The sequence below is a fragment of the Populus trichocarpa genome, chromosome 7, assembly GCF_000002775.5.
Source record: "Populus trichocarpa isolate Nisqually-1 chromosome 7, P.trichocarpa_v4.1, whole genome shotgun sequence".
Taxonomy (NCBI): domain Eukaryota; kingdom Viridiplantae; phylum Streptophyta; class Magnoliopsida; order Malpighiales; family Salicaceae; genus Populus; species Populus trichocarpa.
In genome coordinates, this window is record NC_037291.2 from 3,890,623 (window position 1) to 3,905,989 (window position 15,367).

Here is a 15,367-nt window from a genome sequence, read left to right on the forward strand (position 1 = left end):
TATGAGGAAAGGATAAACAATGTTGTTTGGCTAATGGACAGATGCTGCAAGATTTATTTAATTCATGTAGAACTTGAGAAATTACATGGGAAAGTAATTTCAAAGGAAATTCTGCAGGATGTCCTAATCTGTAATGCCATAAGTTATTATCAACAAAGTTTACAGAGAAACTAGTAGAGGCTAAATGAGTGATGAAATGATTGGACATGAATTTTGTAGAATTGACAGAAATAGAATTCTAAGGTAAAACAGAAACTGAATTTTGCAGCAAATGGTATAAACCTCCAGCTTCTTTACCTACACCAATCGTTTTCCAACTTGTGAGATGCTGAACAAAACAGAACTTTGGTAAGAAAATGACACAACACTGTAGAGTTTTGATCAATTTGCTAACAGATATGAGATTGAACGAAAAAGAGGGAATACAAAGGACATCAGTTAGAACAAAACATTCTGAGATCTTAATTGTACCAATGTGAATAGCTGAAGCAAATTGACCATTTGGTAGTCTTACGGATTTGGAAACAACAGAAGTGATACTTGTAAAGAAAGATATGGAACAGATCATGTGATCTGTAGCACCAGTATCAATGATCCAAGGAGTTGTGGCAGGTTTGTGAGTGAAGACTATTGAGGTAAAGATAAAGAAGACGCAAAAACAGAATGTGTTGAATCTAAAGTAGAAAACTGAGTTGTAATCAAAGAATCACCTGCACTTGTCATACTTTCACGTTGCATGGGGATTTCTGACTCTTTACTAGTAAATGAGGAGACTTGGTTGACAGATGAATCATGCTCGGAGATGCTTGGTTTGAACATGTTGATGAGCTGCTGACACTGCTCGTAGGTAATAGGCAGCTGAGGGCCAGAAACTTGATGAACGCTAGGAGATGCATTTTTTCCTTTATTAAACTTGTAACCGGGTGGAAAACCATGAATTTTGTAACACTTCTCCACAGTGTGGCTAGAAATACCACAATGAGAACATATAGGTCGATCTTTTCGAATATGAAGAGATTTGTTACCAGCAAAACGATTTGAAGACATAGTCTTTGTAAGCAAGGCAGTAATGTTTTGATTAAAAGAAAGGCTTGCTGAAGAAATCATGTGTTGCCTTTCCTCTTGGATTACAAGTGAAAAGACTTTGTTGATTGAAGGCAGAGGATCAATCAACATAATTTGACCTCAAACATGTGAGTAACTTTCATTCAATCCTATTAAAAAATTGATAAACATGCTGCTGATGATGATAAGACATAATAGTCTTTAAAGCTCCACATGTGCATGTAGGAATTGGCTGGTGATTTGCTAACTCATCCCACAATCCTTTCATAGTAGTAAAGTATGAGCTGACCAAATTATTTTCTTGTGACAAGCAGGAGATAGATTTCTGGAGCTGAAAGATTCGTGGCCCATTGTGTTGAGAAAATCGATCCTGAAGATCATTCCATATTTCAAAAGCATCATCAATGTAAATGATGATGTTTACAATCTTTGTTGAAACAGAGTTTAGCAGCCATGAAAGAACCATATTATTGCAACGAGTCCATGCCAAACCTTGAGAATCATAAAGATTGGATGGCTTAGGCAAAGTGTCATTAACAAAACTGATTTTGTTTTTGGCTGATAAAGCCATCATCATCGCTCTTTTCCATGAGTTGTAATTGTCACCATTGAGTGGTTTTGAAACAATTATGGCTCCAGGACTGTCACCATGATGCAAGAAGAAGGGATTGGAATAATCCATTTCTGATATAGGGTTGGTATTTTCAGCCATTACTAAGAAAATAAAGAACTGATGAAGAAAGAAGATGAAGAGGATGAAAATGCGAAAATAATCCTTCAAAGAAAATGCTCTGATACCATATTGAAATAGCAAAGAAAAGGAAAAATGAACTGAATGATATTCACTCTGTTACATTTCAATAAACTATTACATTGTTTATATAGGCTCATACCTGTAAACGTGAATGAGCAAATAATAATTAACTGAGTAAATGATTAGTCTTAACAGCTAACTAATTCTTCTAACAGCTTTAACTAACTCTAACTACTTTAACAAACTCTAACTGCTGCATAGTTGCGTGCTGAAGACGTCAACTAAAGATTGGAGGTTTGATGTATGTGTTTATGGTTAAAGCTGGAGATTACACTGTTGTAGTTGCTGATGATCTTTCTTCTGCCTGGACATCCATTGTTGTAGCTACTGGTTTCAAAGTGGATGAGCTACATGTAAGTCAATATGTACCTCGACTAATACTACGAGCCCTGAAGTTAATAATCATGTAAGTTTTTAGTGATTCTAAGAAGACTTGAACTTGTAATTATTGAAAAGCAAATTAAATAAATTTTTACTAGTAGTAATAATAAGATGAAGAAGAAAGCTATGCCTGTTCTTCTTCTTTACTTCGCATAAAAGTGAAAGAATTACTTAAGTATACCATGATAGCGAATACAAGTTATTCTTACTTACCAATAACAACAACGGTTCTGTTAACTTTTTCCTCATTCAATGTCCCTTTTCATTTAATGATAGGGCTTTTCTCCTTCCATGTCTTGCAATTAAAAACTTTTATCGGGCAAAAAGCTATCTCCAAATCAAAATTAGTGATTTATTTTTTAATTGAGTTATGAAAAAGGAAAATTGAGAGGGAATACAAGGAAGAAAACCTTACTCGTGATCCTCCAATTAACAAGGATGGATAATAACCATTATGTGTTGCAATGAAGAACCCTAACCGATGAACAATTCGAAGGGATCATTTATAAAAGATTGAGAAGATTTTTTAGAGGCTTCTTATTCTTTATACAAAATGCATTTGGTTTGGTGCTAAGATTTGTTGCTGACTGAAAGGATGTGGGTTATTGGATTTTTGGCTCTTTTCTGTCAAAATTTGAGAATCTTATACTTGAGCTGCTTTTTTAGAATAAATTTGAAAATTATTTTAGAGAATAATTTTGAAAATTATTTTTAATATAATTTTGAAAATAATCACGGTAAAAGTAAATAACAATTTATTTTTTAAAAAATCCATTATTAAGAAAATAGTCTTAATGAAAGAATGTTATACACACACACACAAACTAACTTTAGTGGGTGTGAGATATGTTTCTTGTGTCCATTTCCTTGCCTCCATCCTAGTTACGGCAGCCCGTCAGCTGATAGAGATGATGGACGACTACAAAAAGCCCATTTTAGTTTAATTTCTACTTCGTCTTTCAAAGATTCAAAGGTCCTTTTCCATGTGCGCAAGGTTTTGCATAAGAGGAAAATCTAGGGTCTATTTAGGCCCAAGATATTTCGACCCATATGTTAGTAATATGAACTTACAAATCAATTCATGGCACAAAAGAAGAGTGGTTCATTTTAAATTTTTTTTTTCCTTTTTCTAAAAAAAAAGTAAAATACTAAACCACGTGAGCGGGTTTTTCATTATAGCTCATCTACAATGAAATATGTCTAGGGCTACAGTTAAATTAGTTTTTACCCTTCATCCTTTAATTTTTAAATCTTTACTTGAGGGGTAGGATGATATTTGCACATGATCAATTTGTAATTCTTGATTTGTTTGGGGAAAACACCATCTTTTCATTTTTTAATAATAGTGAAATTGTGGTATTGCTCTTAAAGAGTAAACAATCAAAACCTTTGGTCCAGGGGCCGTACGGTAATATTAATTTTGTCATTAACAGTTGAATTAACCTTAGCTTCAAGGGCTTGATTGTCATTTTCTAATGGGTTTTTTTGTTATTGCTATTTAGTCCTAGGAGCATTTTTGTTTTTTAATAATTTTATTAACAGTTGAATTACTTAATTATCCTAGCCATTCAAATTTTTTAACCTTATCTTCAAAGGCTTGGTTGTAATTTCATAAGGGTTTTTTTTGTTATTATTGTTTAGTTATAGGGGTATTTGCTTTTGTGAAAAATAAAAAAAGGTGGTTGACGCCTGTTTTGCACGCGTCAGCTGCTCTTGTTCTGTCGTCTTTGAGTAGCGCGTGCGGCTGACAACAATAGTTGAGATCAAGCTTTCACCACATCATTTGACGTGTCTCGATGTCCTTTTTCTTTTTGGATGACGCATGTATAGTAGTGAGATTTGGTTTGACACCAATTGGCTTTTTATTTCCTATATTTTTCTTCTCTTTCTTCCTCAGATTACATGCTGGCTATGCAAAAAATTATACCAGCCCTTCAATTTCTTTTGATTAAGTCCTTCGTCTCTTAATTTTAATTGTTTTATTTATATTGATTGTTTCTAATTGGATTTTATTTTTGATTTCATTCTTGGTCGTTTGATTTTGTTGGGTTTTTGTTTTCAAACTTGAACCTCATTCTTTAAATTGCTATTTTTTTTCAATCATTTTTTTAAATAATTTTTTTTTTCAATTTCATCCCTAAACCTTTAATTTCATTTAAATATTCCCTTAATATTTAATTTCAGGTGGTTTCTATGTTGAATTTAGTAATAATTCTTTTAATTACTATTTATTTTGTTTTGCCTTTTTTTTTCGACTTTTTTCCCTTAATTTTATCCCTTAATATTTGTTTGTTTAAGAATTTTGCTTCTTTATTTTTTTAGATTTGCTTTTAATGGAGTCACTCTAATCTCATGACCTGAATCATAGATCTGAAATATTAGTTCGAGTCGACTTTACTCTTTTTCTAAAGCATTTTTTTTCAAATATTTGTTTGCCGGTAATTTTTTCACTTTGCTATTTATGGGGTCATCCCAATTTCATGTCCTAAGTCATATGTTTGATTTGCTCACCCGGGTTAGCTGCCGGGTTCACTCAAGGCTTTATATATATAGATATATGTTTCCATCATATTGGTAGGTTTCCATTCTTTATATTTTTCCGATGTGTTTGGCCTTTTGTAATATTTTTTTATGGTGTAGATTTATTCAGTCATTTTTGTTTGTATTTATCATTTAAGCCATGAGTTTTTTAGGGTGGATTTACCTTTTATTTATTTAAATAAAAAACATTTTGTAAGCATAATCGGGTAAATATCTCATCTTTACAATTTCTTTCTTAGTTATTGTTAATTATTTTTATTTATTTACATAAATGATTATCGATTTACTTAGTTAGATGATTGCATAGACATTCCAAATGATATTTTTAATTTTTTTATTTAAAAAAACACATTGGAACAACCTATATGCCTAATTTATTTTAAACAATTATAACCTGTATACCACAATCATGATTTTAATGTTTTTTCAGTTTTTTCTTTACAGTTTTGTTTTTTAAAATATTATTTTTTTTCTTTATACTTGAACTATTTATACCATTTTTTTTATTCATTTTTTTTTATTCTTTTGTAATTTGGTTTTTTTTTTTTGTCTTTACACGTTTTGTTTTGGGAAATTTATTCTACACGGACTAAAAAAATAGTGTTTTACTGTAGCAATTGCAACATTGTTCTGTTTTTCAGCTCCGTTAAAAATTAGTTTAAGATCTTACATATTTTTATTAATGTATATGATTTTTATTATATTTTTTACTTGATATAAAAAAATATGTTAATAACACCTATACATTAATTCTTTTGAGTTGGAAAAAATTATTCGACCTGCAGCTAAACGAGTTGAATAAACGCGTTAATATTTTTTATTTATTTATTGATACAAATAGTTCTCATAGGCGTTTTGATTTATAATTAGAATTTTAAAAAAAATTAAAATCTTGTATATTTATTTTTTGTTTTTTATCAAAAAAAAATTATATGACTTGCGGCGAAACGCGAGTCACGTAACTAGTAATATTTTATATTTTAAAGCATGTTTGGCCAAGTTGTGTTTTGCCAAGTTGTGTTGTATTACACTTTGTTATATGATGAAACACTCTAAATTGTTCGTTAGTTAATAAAATGTTATGTTATGAAGAAAATAGCTCAACTATTTAATAAATAATTGTATTGTTTGACTAAAATTACTATTAAAGACACAACTTCAAAAATTTTATTAATAAATTAATATAAATTATTTGAAAACATGAAAATATTTTTATCAATAAAATAAAAATTCATGAGTAAAAAAAGTAAAAAAAGTAATCAAAACAAAAGTATAAAAGTATATTATTTTTTTATTTATGTTATTCAATGTTATTTTATATTTTAAATAAAATAATCATCCTTCCATATCAAAAATAAATTACTTTCAATGTTTTTTTAAGGGAAACTAATATATATCTTTAAATAATTCTTATAAAAATTCACCTTTAATTTTCAAAAGCATTCTAAAAATACTCACTAAAAAGTTTTTAAAATATTTTAAATTACTTTAATTTTTTTAAAAAAGTGAAAATCAGACAACAAAGGCAACACTTTCAACCCATATCTATTCAAAGCAGAGTTCTTCCACTTACTCTCATAGCATATATGATTAATTAAAACATAAATCATTTTCAATTCCCTATTTCCAAGATTTGGTCTCGTCGAACTCTTTAGCATTTGTATCAAGAAAAAAAACTACTTAAAATTCTTGAAAATTAATGAAACTATATAGAATTATTTAACTCTTTAATCAAATGTCAAATGTGGATGTAACTAGAGAAGCCAAAGCGATATATTGATTGCAAGCTTTTTTCCAATATAACAATTTAATTCACCTCTCTGTTGTCTGTTTGTGCATGAATTTTATTTTATTTTTAATTTTTTTTTGGGAGAAACTAATTCATCTCACCTTGCACAAGGACATGGACATGGGTTGGAAGAGAAAGAAAATAGATCCGCGTAAAGAAAGCACTCTGCCAAGATCTAATCAACCAACCAAATTATTGTCCCCATTCACATTATATTAAAAATAAAATTCATATACGGACTTATGTTTGAGTTCTCATCTTGACCAATCTGCATTTATTACAGAGGCACCTCCCCAACATAATTTAGCCACCTCAACACCTCCATGTCCTATAGTAGCCTCTGTTTATACATACCATATGCTTGGTTCTTTGCATTCTCGATCGATTCATATATATGCACCATATGCTTACAAAATTAATTTAGAAATGCATAAATGGCTTCAGAATTTGTTCTTAGTCGCAAATTAAATTTTGAATCTATTCTGCATCGAAGAACCAATGTGCAAGGTAGTATGCGTAGGAGAGTATAAGAGGTAAAAACAAAAAAACAAAAAAAAAAAAACAAAATTGTACTTGGTCTTGGATCTTTATCCTGTCACAAAGAACATGAGAACTTATCCTATGAAAAGAGGTAGATGGGTATGAGAAATGATATAGATTGAATTATAGAGAGTGTCAGGGAGGGGGATGCATTGCACTTGCAAATTGATTCATGAAAAGGGGGGTCTACCCCTCACTACAAATCAAAGCCAATGTGGGAGGGATATTGGGTACTTAGATTTCATTTGCTTTTGTATTTTAGAAATATATTTTTAAAAAAAATATGTTTTTCTTTACTTAAAATTATTTTTTTTAGTGTTTTCAGATCGTTTTAATTTGCTGATATCAAAAATAATTTTTAAAAAATAAATAAAAAATTATTTTAATGTATTTCCAAGCAAAAAACACTTTACAAAACAACTGGTATCATTCATTTAAATACTACTAGAATTTATCACACATGGGGCCTTTTTGGTAGATGCTGTTTGACCATTCTCCTCTTGATTTTTTTATTGATTTTCATAATACCCCCTTTGGTTTCATTTGGATGGCTAGATGAGAGGAATGGCTTTTAGTGAGGCATGATGCTTGAGACATGAACACTACTATTATTCGACCCTGCCTTCGGAGGCAACCTACCTGCCCATTCTCTTTCAATGAATGCTTAAAAAACAAATAAAAATTCTCTCTCTCTTTTTAGTATTTTAATCTTTGCTTTTCTTCCTTTGTTGGGAAAAAGGGGTTATAATCACGCTCGTGTTCATATCTTTTTCTCAGAAGGCTTTCATTTTTAAAGCAAAAATCATTTGCCAACCTCGCATGCCATAACATCCATGGAATATATTGGAAAAAAACTCAAATTTAATATTTAACTTTTTAATTAATTTATATTTGAATACCTCAACTCTAAATATTCTATCTATTTAAGAATCTCAACTCTTGTTTTATTGTTTTCTAGGGCAGTACTCTTCGTAATAGACATTAGAAAAGGTGATGGCATGGTCATTATTTCAATATCCTATGTCGCAAAAGAGTGAGACTGGATTAGGAAAAATGAGAAAATGAATTAAATAAAAAAAAGAAATTAATATTGTTAATAAAATAAATTGTGTTAAAATATTATTAATAGAGATAAGAGATTCTCTTTCTCTCTCATCACAATTACAAAAATGGTGTTTAATTCGTGGTGCTGGTGATCCTCGATTTACCGAGACCATGATGGTCGTATGTGATTAGTGTGATAGAATGAATTTAATTTCAAACTTGGTTAATTTCATCTCTCTTTTTTTCATGAATAACATTTTGAATTTTGTTTCTAAAATATGTCTCTTATCTCTAAAGTCATTTAATATTTTATCAATCATTTTATTTTTAACTTATCTTTTATTTTATTATCATTTTTTATCATATTAATTATTTTTTTAAATTCATTTTCATAATATTTCAGTCCAAACCTATTTTTAATAATGTCATCGTTTTTTAATCTCTATCACAAAAGAGTACGCATTAAATAAAAATTTAATAAAAGGTTTGGTACTAAATACACATTTATTTTCCCAATTAGGACTACACTAGTAGGTGGTCAATGTTATATTGCCGGCTAGGTTAAATTTTCTTAACATATAAAAAGATATTTAAATGATGATAATTGGAATTAATATGGGTTAACTTGAATAACATACGACCTCATATATATGATTGAGATAACAAAAAAAAATAACAATTTCTTTTTTTTACAAAATTCAAGACCCAATAACCTCATATCAAATGATAGATATGAAAAACAAAATCAATTATAAAAAAGTAGCATAAAAAAACTCAAGTCAATATGTGTTAACTTAACCAACCTGCAACCCGCGGTATGAAATCGGGATTAAAAACATTATATATAAAAAAAGGACCTAGCAAAAAAGATCGAAGCTAAATAATAATAAAAAAAAAGCTATAAAAAAACCCAAGTTAACTTGAATAACCCACACTTAGGATGACTCCACAAAAAGAAAACCGGAAAAATCATAATTTTCAAAGGTCAATAATTTAATATGAAATGATGAAATTGAGAAAAAAAAATCAATTTCATAAAAAAATATCAAGAGAAAAACCTAAGTTGACCTGAGTTAACTTGACTAACCTGCTTGCCAAGATATAAGATTGAGATAAATTCATAAAAAAAAATTAAATGGAACAAATAATGAAGCTCAAGGTATAATAACTCAAATATCGAATGATGAAATTGAAAATAAAAATTAATAAAGGACCTATAAAAAAGATTGAAGTTAAACCACGTTAATATTCAGAAGCAGTAACTTGGGTCCTGACATCAGGATTACCCTGTCGAAAGCCATACACGAAAAAATCACGAAGTAAAATTCTCACTTTTTTTTAAATAGTAATCAAAACAATAAGGATCATATCTGGTATAAAAATCAAAAGAAAGAAAATAATTAGGGATTAAATTGAAAAAAAAAGAATTAAGAAAAGAATAAAAAAAGGCAATCAAAAGAATGTGGACTAAAATTTGATAAAAAAAATTAAATGAAATAATATATTGAGGGACAAAATTAAAAAACAAAATAAATCAAGAAAATGGATAAGAAAATAACAATAAAAAGAAAGTGGACCAAAATTGGATAAAAAATTTAAAAGAAATAAAATGATGAGGGATGAAATTGAAAAGAAAGTCAAGAAAATAGTAAAACACTAATAAAAAAACAATCAAAAGAATGAAGATCAAATTAGATAAAAAAAAAACTAAATGAAATAAAACACCTAGGATTGAAATTGAAAAACAAATTAAACTTAAAAAACCATTAAAAGCAAAATAAATATTAATCAAAAGAATGAGGACCAAAATTAATAGAAATAGAAATTGAAGGACATAATCAATTTTTGAAAGGGCAAAGAAAAGAAAGAGAGGAAAAAAAAAAAGTCACGAGAACCCAACCGCAACTCTATTGTGAACACATGCCCCACAAATGTGAAAGGGATGATGCGCTGCTCTACAAATAGTTATGGACGACTAATGTTTGTCACCGGACATCCCCGCATGGGCAGCTCGAAAGGCGATGGAGCACTATGCTTTATCGCGTTCAATTTGTTTTTAATAATATTTATTTTTAAAACTACCAAACAACCTTTAGGTCAACCTAAAAATAATAATAAAAAAAAAACCATAAGGAAAAGCAAAAACACCCTTGGAATCATATTTATATAATTTTATTTTAAGGGAATTTCATCACTTTACTGTTTTTTTTTAAATGAAAACATAAAAAGGTTCTTCTGTGCAAGTTTAGTGGGTTTTTACTTTTAAGGGTATAAATATAATTTTATTGTGAAAATACTATTGAATAGACAAAAAAACCTCTATGTCAAATATATATATTGTTTAATTTTTAAGAGAGTTATTTTACTGTGTTATAAAATATATATAAATCGTATAATTTATTCTTAATCAATCTTATAATGTATAACAAATCTCTTGAAAAAATGATTTTACCCCATTTGCAAGCGGTGTCAAATTTTTTAAATATAAAATTATTATTAATTTACTATTTAAACAGTAAAATGTGTCTTGGATAATCGTGTTTTACAAGTGCCTTTTAAGTTTTTCTTAAAAAAAATTTAGTACGGTGTCTATAATATATGCACCCACGGTCATGAGCTGGAAAAAAGACGTCCATAACAAAGGAATGAAAATAGGAAAACATTTTTTGGCTTCAGTTTCTTAGTAAGGTTACACTGTGAGGAAGGAATATCTGTATTTGTATATAAAATCAGTAAAATCTTGCACTGGATTTCAGCACTAATATTTCCTAGTCCATTTTTTTCCTTGATAAGCCTTGGATCATGTGATTCTGATGATAAGCCTTGGATCATGTGATTCTGATTCTCTTGCAGCCTTATTCAAGAGAGGAGGAAGATTTCACAATTTTTTTTTTAATTAACGATCCAGGCATATATTGGAAGTAGAATCCAATACAACACACAACAAGATAACATCAAAATCATGATTAGTTACAAAGACCCAAAAACAGTGCTAATGATTAATCATATCTCTCATCTTAGCATCTGCATTGTGCCCACCATATTAGCAGCGGGCCGCTGGCAATTCTTTACCAAAGAAGAATAACCCACATTAGGCATTGTCACCCCTGTAAAGCCAAAACCACCCGTTGGGGGTATTAGCACCAGCTTGTTCTAAAGATTGCACTTGCTTCTTCAAGAACTTGACATAATGTATAGCCTCATCTAACATAGAAGCCGTGTCCATTTTGGTGCCTCCTGGAACTAATCTCTGGAGAATCCTCATCCTCTCACTTATTCTTTCCCTTCTATGCCTCGCAGCTACACTTTGTGGATCCTTAGATATCTTGACATTCCTTCTTTTGGGAGGCTTTACCGATTCCGGGTCTATATGTATTGGTTGCATTGCTGCTATACGAAAGGTCATATCTCTAATTTCTGCAGTGGGGTTTTTCTTCTCTATTGAAGACAAGAAGGAGTTTGCATTGGAGAATGGAGTACTATATTTGAATTTGTTGGCCATCATATTGTGCTGAAGAGGTGGTGTCATTGGTTCTTGGATTGGAGTGCCCATAAATGGCATGGAGCAAGGAGGTGGATTTATGAATGGTGGTGAAGATGCATGTGGGTTATTATGATAGATAGGTGGTGAAGCTACAATACTTGTAGGATTTCCGTTGGAGAATTGGATTTCTTGTAGTATTGTTGAAGTGTTAGTAGTGTTGTGGAAAGGCTCACTGCAAAAATCAGGAAGCTTTTCCATCTGCATCATCACTGTCATCATGTCCATATTTTCCTCTCCTGATGATGATTTCATCATGTCCACATCCATTGATTATAACACTCTTGAAAATCGCCCCCCAAGGTATCAGGAAAGAGAACAGATCTAAAGTGTGTTAAGTGTATGTGAAGAGCTAGGGAGGGAATGGGTTGATGATTGGGATATATTCACAAGCTGAATAACTGAGCAACAGAGGTATGGAGGAGCTGGGAGAAGAGAGGCTTAAGAGAGAGATATTAAGGGCTTCGTTGCTTGAAAAATATTGTAGAGGAAAAGGAGAAAGAAAAAGACGATAAAAAAAGTGTTTAAATTATCTCAGAAACCTATCACCATTTTCAGTAGGGTTACCGGAAGTGGCCGGAAGGCTTTATATAGCCACTTGTTTGCTATATTTTATTCATGCAAAGTCGATTGAGAGAAGAGTCTCAGCTCATTTAAGATTGAATTTATGATTTTTGATAGTGACCGCCCATTATGTAGGGCTAACCAGAAGATTATATACTCACAGCCATCTGATCTTTACTAGGGAGAAAAATCTCTACTACAACTATAAAAGATCAATGGTAAATAGACCTTTCATGGATTTAGGCCCACAAAGTAGAGGGATAGGATTAAAGGGATCTGGTGCATGAACCACTTAATTTGAAACTTTCTTCTATGGCCCTGTTAAGTGCTTTTGATCTTTGAGGGCAACTGTGCAAGTGCATTGCTTTGCCTTGAAATTTTACATTTTTACTTAAAAAATGACACAAGAAACCCCACCATTCACATGCAATGTGTCAGAAGAGCAACCAACCAGAACACCCCCTTTGACAAGGGATGAATGACCCCCGGCAGCCGCTGAAGAACTCCGGTGTGTCCAGTGGCTGTAGCAGATACAGACTCAAATTACTGAAGTGGTTAGGGATCATCAGGGACCTACTATACTACAGATACTGATGCTCGGTCTCACACTGCTTCCTCTGTGGCACACTTTTCAATGTAGATTAAGAGCTGAATGCTGATGCTGTAATTTCTAGTGCAAGTACACAAACTGATCATTTTCTGTACTGTAATTTCTAGCTGCTATATCGTAATTGCCTTTACTTTAGTGGAAAGTAGCTTTCAGTTTTCATGGAAGCGCAAATTTGGCAAGGATTTTATCAGAGGCTGTGGAATTTGATTTAGTGCAGATAATAGAAATATAGTGGTCCTTTACTTTGATCTTGAAAATGAATAGGATGGTCACTGTTAAAGACGTTTTCAATACACTAGCTAGCCTCGTTTATTTTCTTTCAGTAAGATAGGCTCCATGATCGACAGAAGATGTTTTCAATCCTTCATCATTGAGCCCTACTGTTTTTGGCAATAGAGTAATATATTAACTAGTCAGAGGCGGGCTCGTGAGATGGGTGTTCGCCCTATCGGTTTCTTTTTTCGAATTTATAATTAATTTATTAATATTATACTTGTCAGAATCAAAGTTATTGCAAAATATTGAGTAATATCTTTGTATATTTTTCATAATTCTTTCAATTATAGTATTCAGTAATGCTCTCATAATGCTTAGGTTATTGCGTGATCCATAAAAGATGCAGTTGTTTCGAATTATGAGATAGACAGGTTAATTTAACTTGGGTTAAGTTAATTTGAATTAATTTAAAATGATATTATTTTAAAATTCTATTCTTTAAAAAAGTTAAAACAACCTTGTTTTTTTAAAAAAAAAATTAAAGTCAAATTAGATTTTGACAAGATCGAAGTTTATTTATCGGATCAACCAAATCATATCGAGTCAATTCTTTTCTAGTTTAATTTAAAATTTAGCTTAAGTCAGAGGTCGAGTGAATGGATCATGAATCATGAATCGCCGAGCTAAACTGGGTTTAATAACACTAATTTTGATAGTCCAATTATTTGTAAATAAACAAATCTTTTACCATATTAATATTTTATAATATGATCTTATTTAATAATATAAATAAAGTTCATATATTCAATTTTATTTATATTATTCTTATTGTATTTAAGCAAAAAAAATAGCAAATGTAACATCCATGAATGAGGTTTATTGACCCAAATTTTAAAAACTGTATTCTAAAATATTAATAATCTAAATTATTTTCGTATTAGCTCAAAAGAAACTTTTATATTATACTTATTCTATTAAAACATGCTTATTTATTTATTGATACTAGTTAAAATGAATTAAGGAAAAAAACAAACTATTATGGTAGAAAATTCAATTTTAAAAAAAATATTACAGAGTTGTATTATATAATTTCATCCATTTGTTAATAAAGGGCTGAGTAAATGGCACATAATTTAACTATTGTATTATCATAAAATTTTAAATAATTTAAGGGTTTCGATAAGGATTGATGTAGCATGGATACAATTTTCTTGTCTTATTTTTCTAGCATTACTTCTCAACAAATTATACCTCATAAAACTCTTAATTCAAGCTTATAATACAAACGTTTAATTAATTTAAATAAAAGCAATAAAAAATATCTTGTAAGGAATCTTAATCTAAAGTTTTCTATAAAAATCTTTTTCTCTCTCTCCTCAAAGCTTCGTTAATGTTTTATTTATTTTTATTTTCTCACATTATGTTATAAAGGACTCAACTCACTTTATAACTTTTATATATGAAATGTTTTTTTTTTAATTTTCTCTCTCCTCAAAGCTTCATTAATGTCCTTGCACATGTAGCTTGTTCTTATGCCAAAATAAAAACTTGCACCACAAGAAGCTTCACGTTTATGCAGATCGATGGTCCCATTTTTTAGTTTTTGTTATAATTTTTATTTTTATGAAAAAAATTTCAAATTTAAAGTAAATAATTATGTTAGTTTATCTTATTTTTTTTATATAGTTGTGGTCGATTAGTTGTTGACAACCTTATTATATTGCATCAAATAGGTTTGTAGTGTTTGATACTTAATTTACCATATTATCCTTCTTTCTTTATTGGTTTGCAATGGCCCTTAACTTTGTTACTATTTTTATTGTTTGGCGTCGTTTTGTGTGTGTGTGTGTGTGTGTGTGTGTGTGTGAGAGAGAGAGAGAGAGAGAGAGAGAGAGAGAGAGGGAGAGAGAGAGAGAGAGAGAGAGAGAGAGAGAGAGAGAGAGAGAGAGAGAGAGCGAGGGAGAGCGAGGGAGAGCGAGGGAGAGAGAGAGAGAGAGAGAGAGATGTGATGTGAAATGCAATTTATTCAATTTTCTTTTATACAGTGTCATAAGAAGAAGGGATTAGTTGAAATCAAGGTGTAAGCGTTTGTATGTACTAATACATATTTGTTGATAAATGTGAACACAAATTTGAGCACTTGAGTATTAAGAAAGTATACAAATATTTAATTTTATTAAAATATATGATTGGATATAATTTTTATTTAAAATATTTTTACAAAAAAAAAAACAATCATATGATACTTCTATTGAATTTGAT

General features: G+C 30.3%; 1 protein-coding gene across 1 annotated transcript; it reads right to left on the bottom strand.

Moving 5' to 3' along the window:
- Window positions 1-11,118: 11,118 nt before the first annotated feature.
- LOC7462608 (transcription factor HEC2) lies at window positions 11,119-12,328 on the bottom strand. Its single transcript, XM_002310100.3, has one exon. The coding sequence runs from the start codon at window positions 11,983-11,985 to the stop codon at window positions 11,266-11,268; it is 720 nt and encodes a 239-aa protein (XP_002310136.1). The 5' UTR covers window positions 11,986-12,328; the 3' UTR covers window positions 11,119-11,265.
- Between the last annotated feature and the right edge of the window lie 3,039 nt (window positions 12,329-15,367).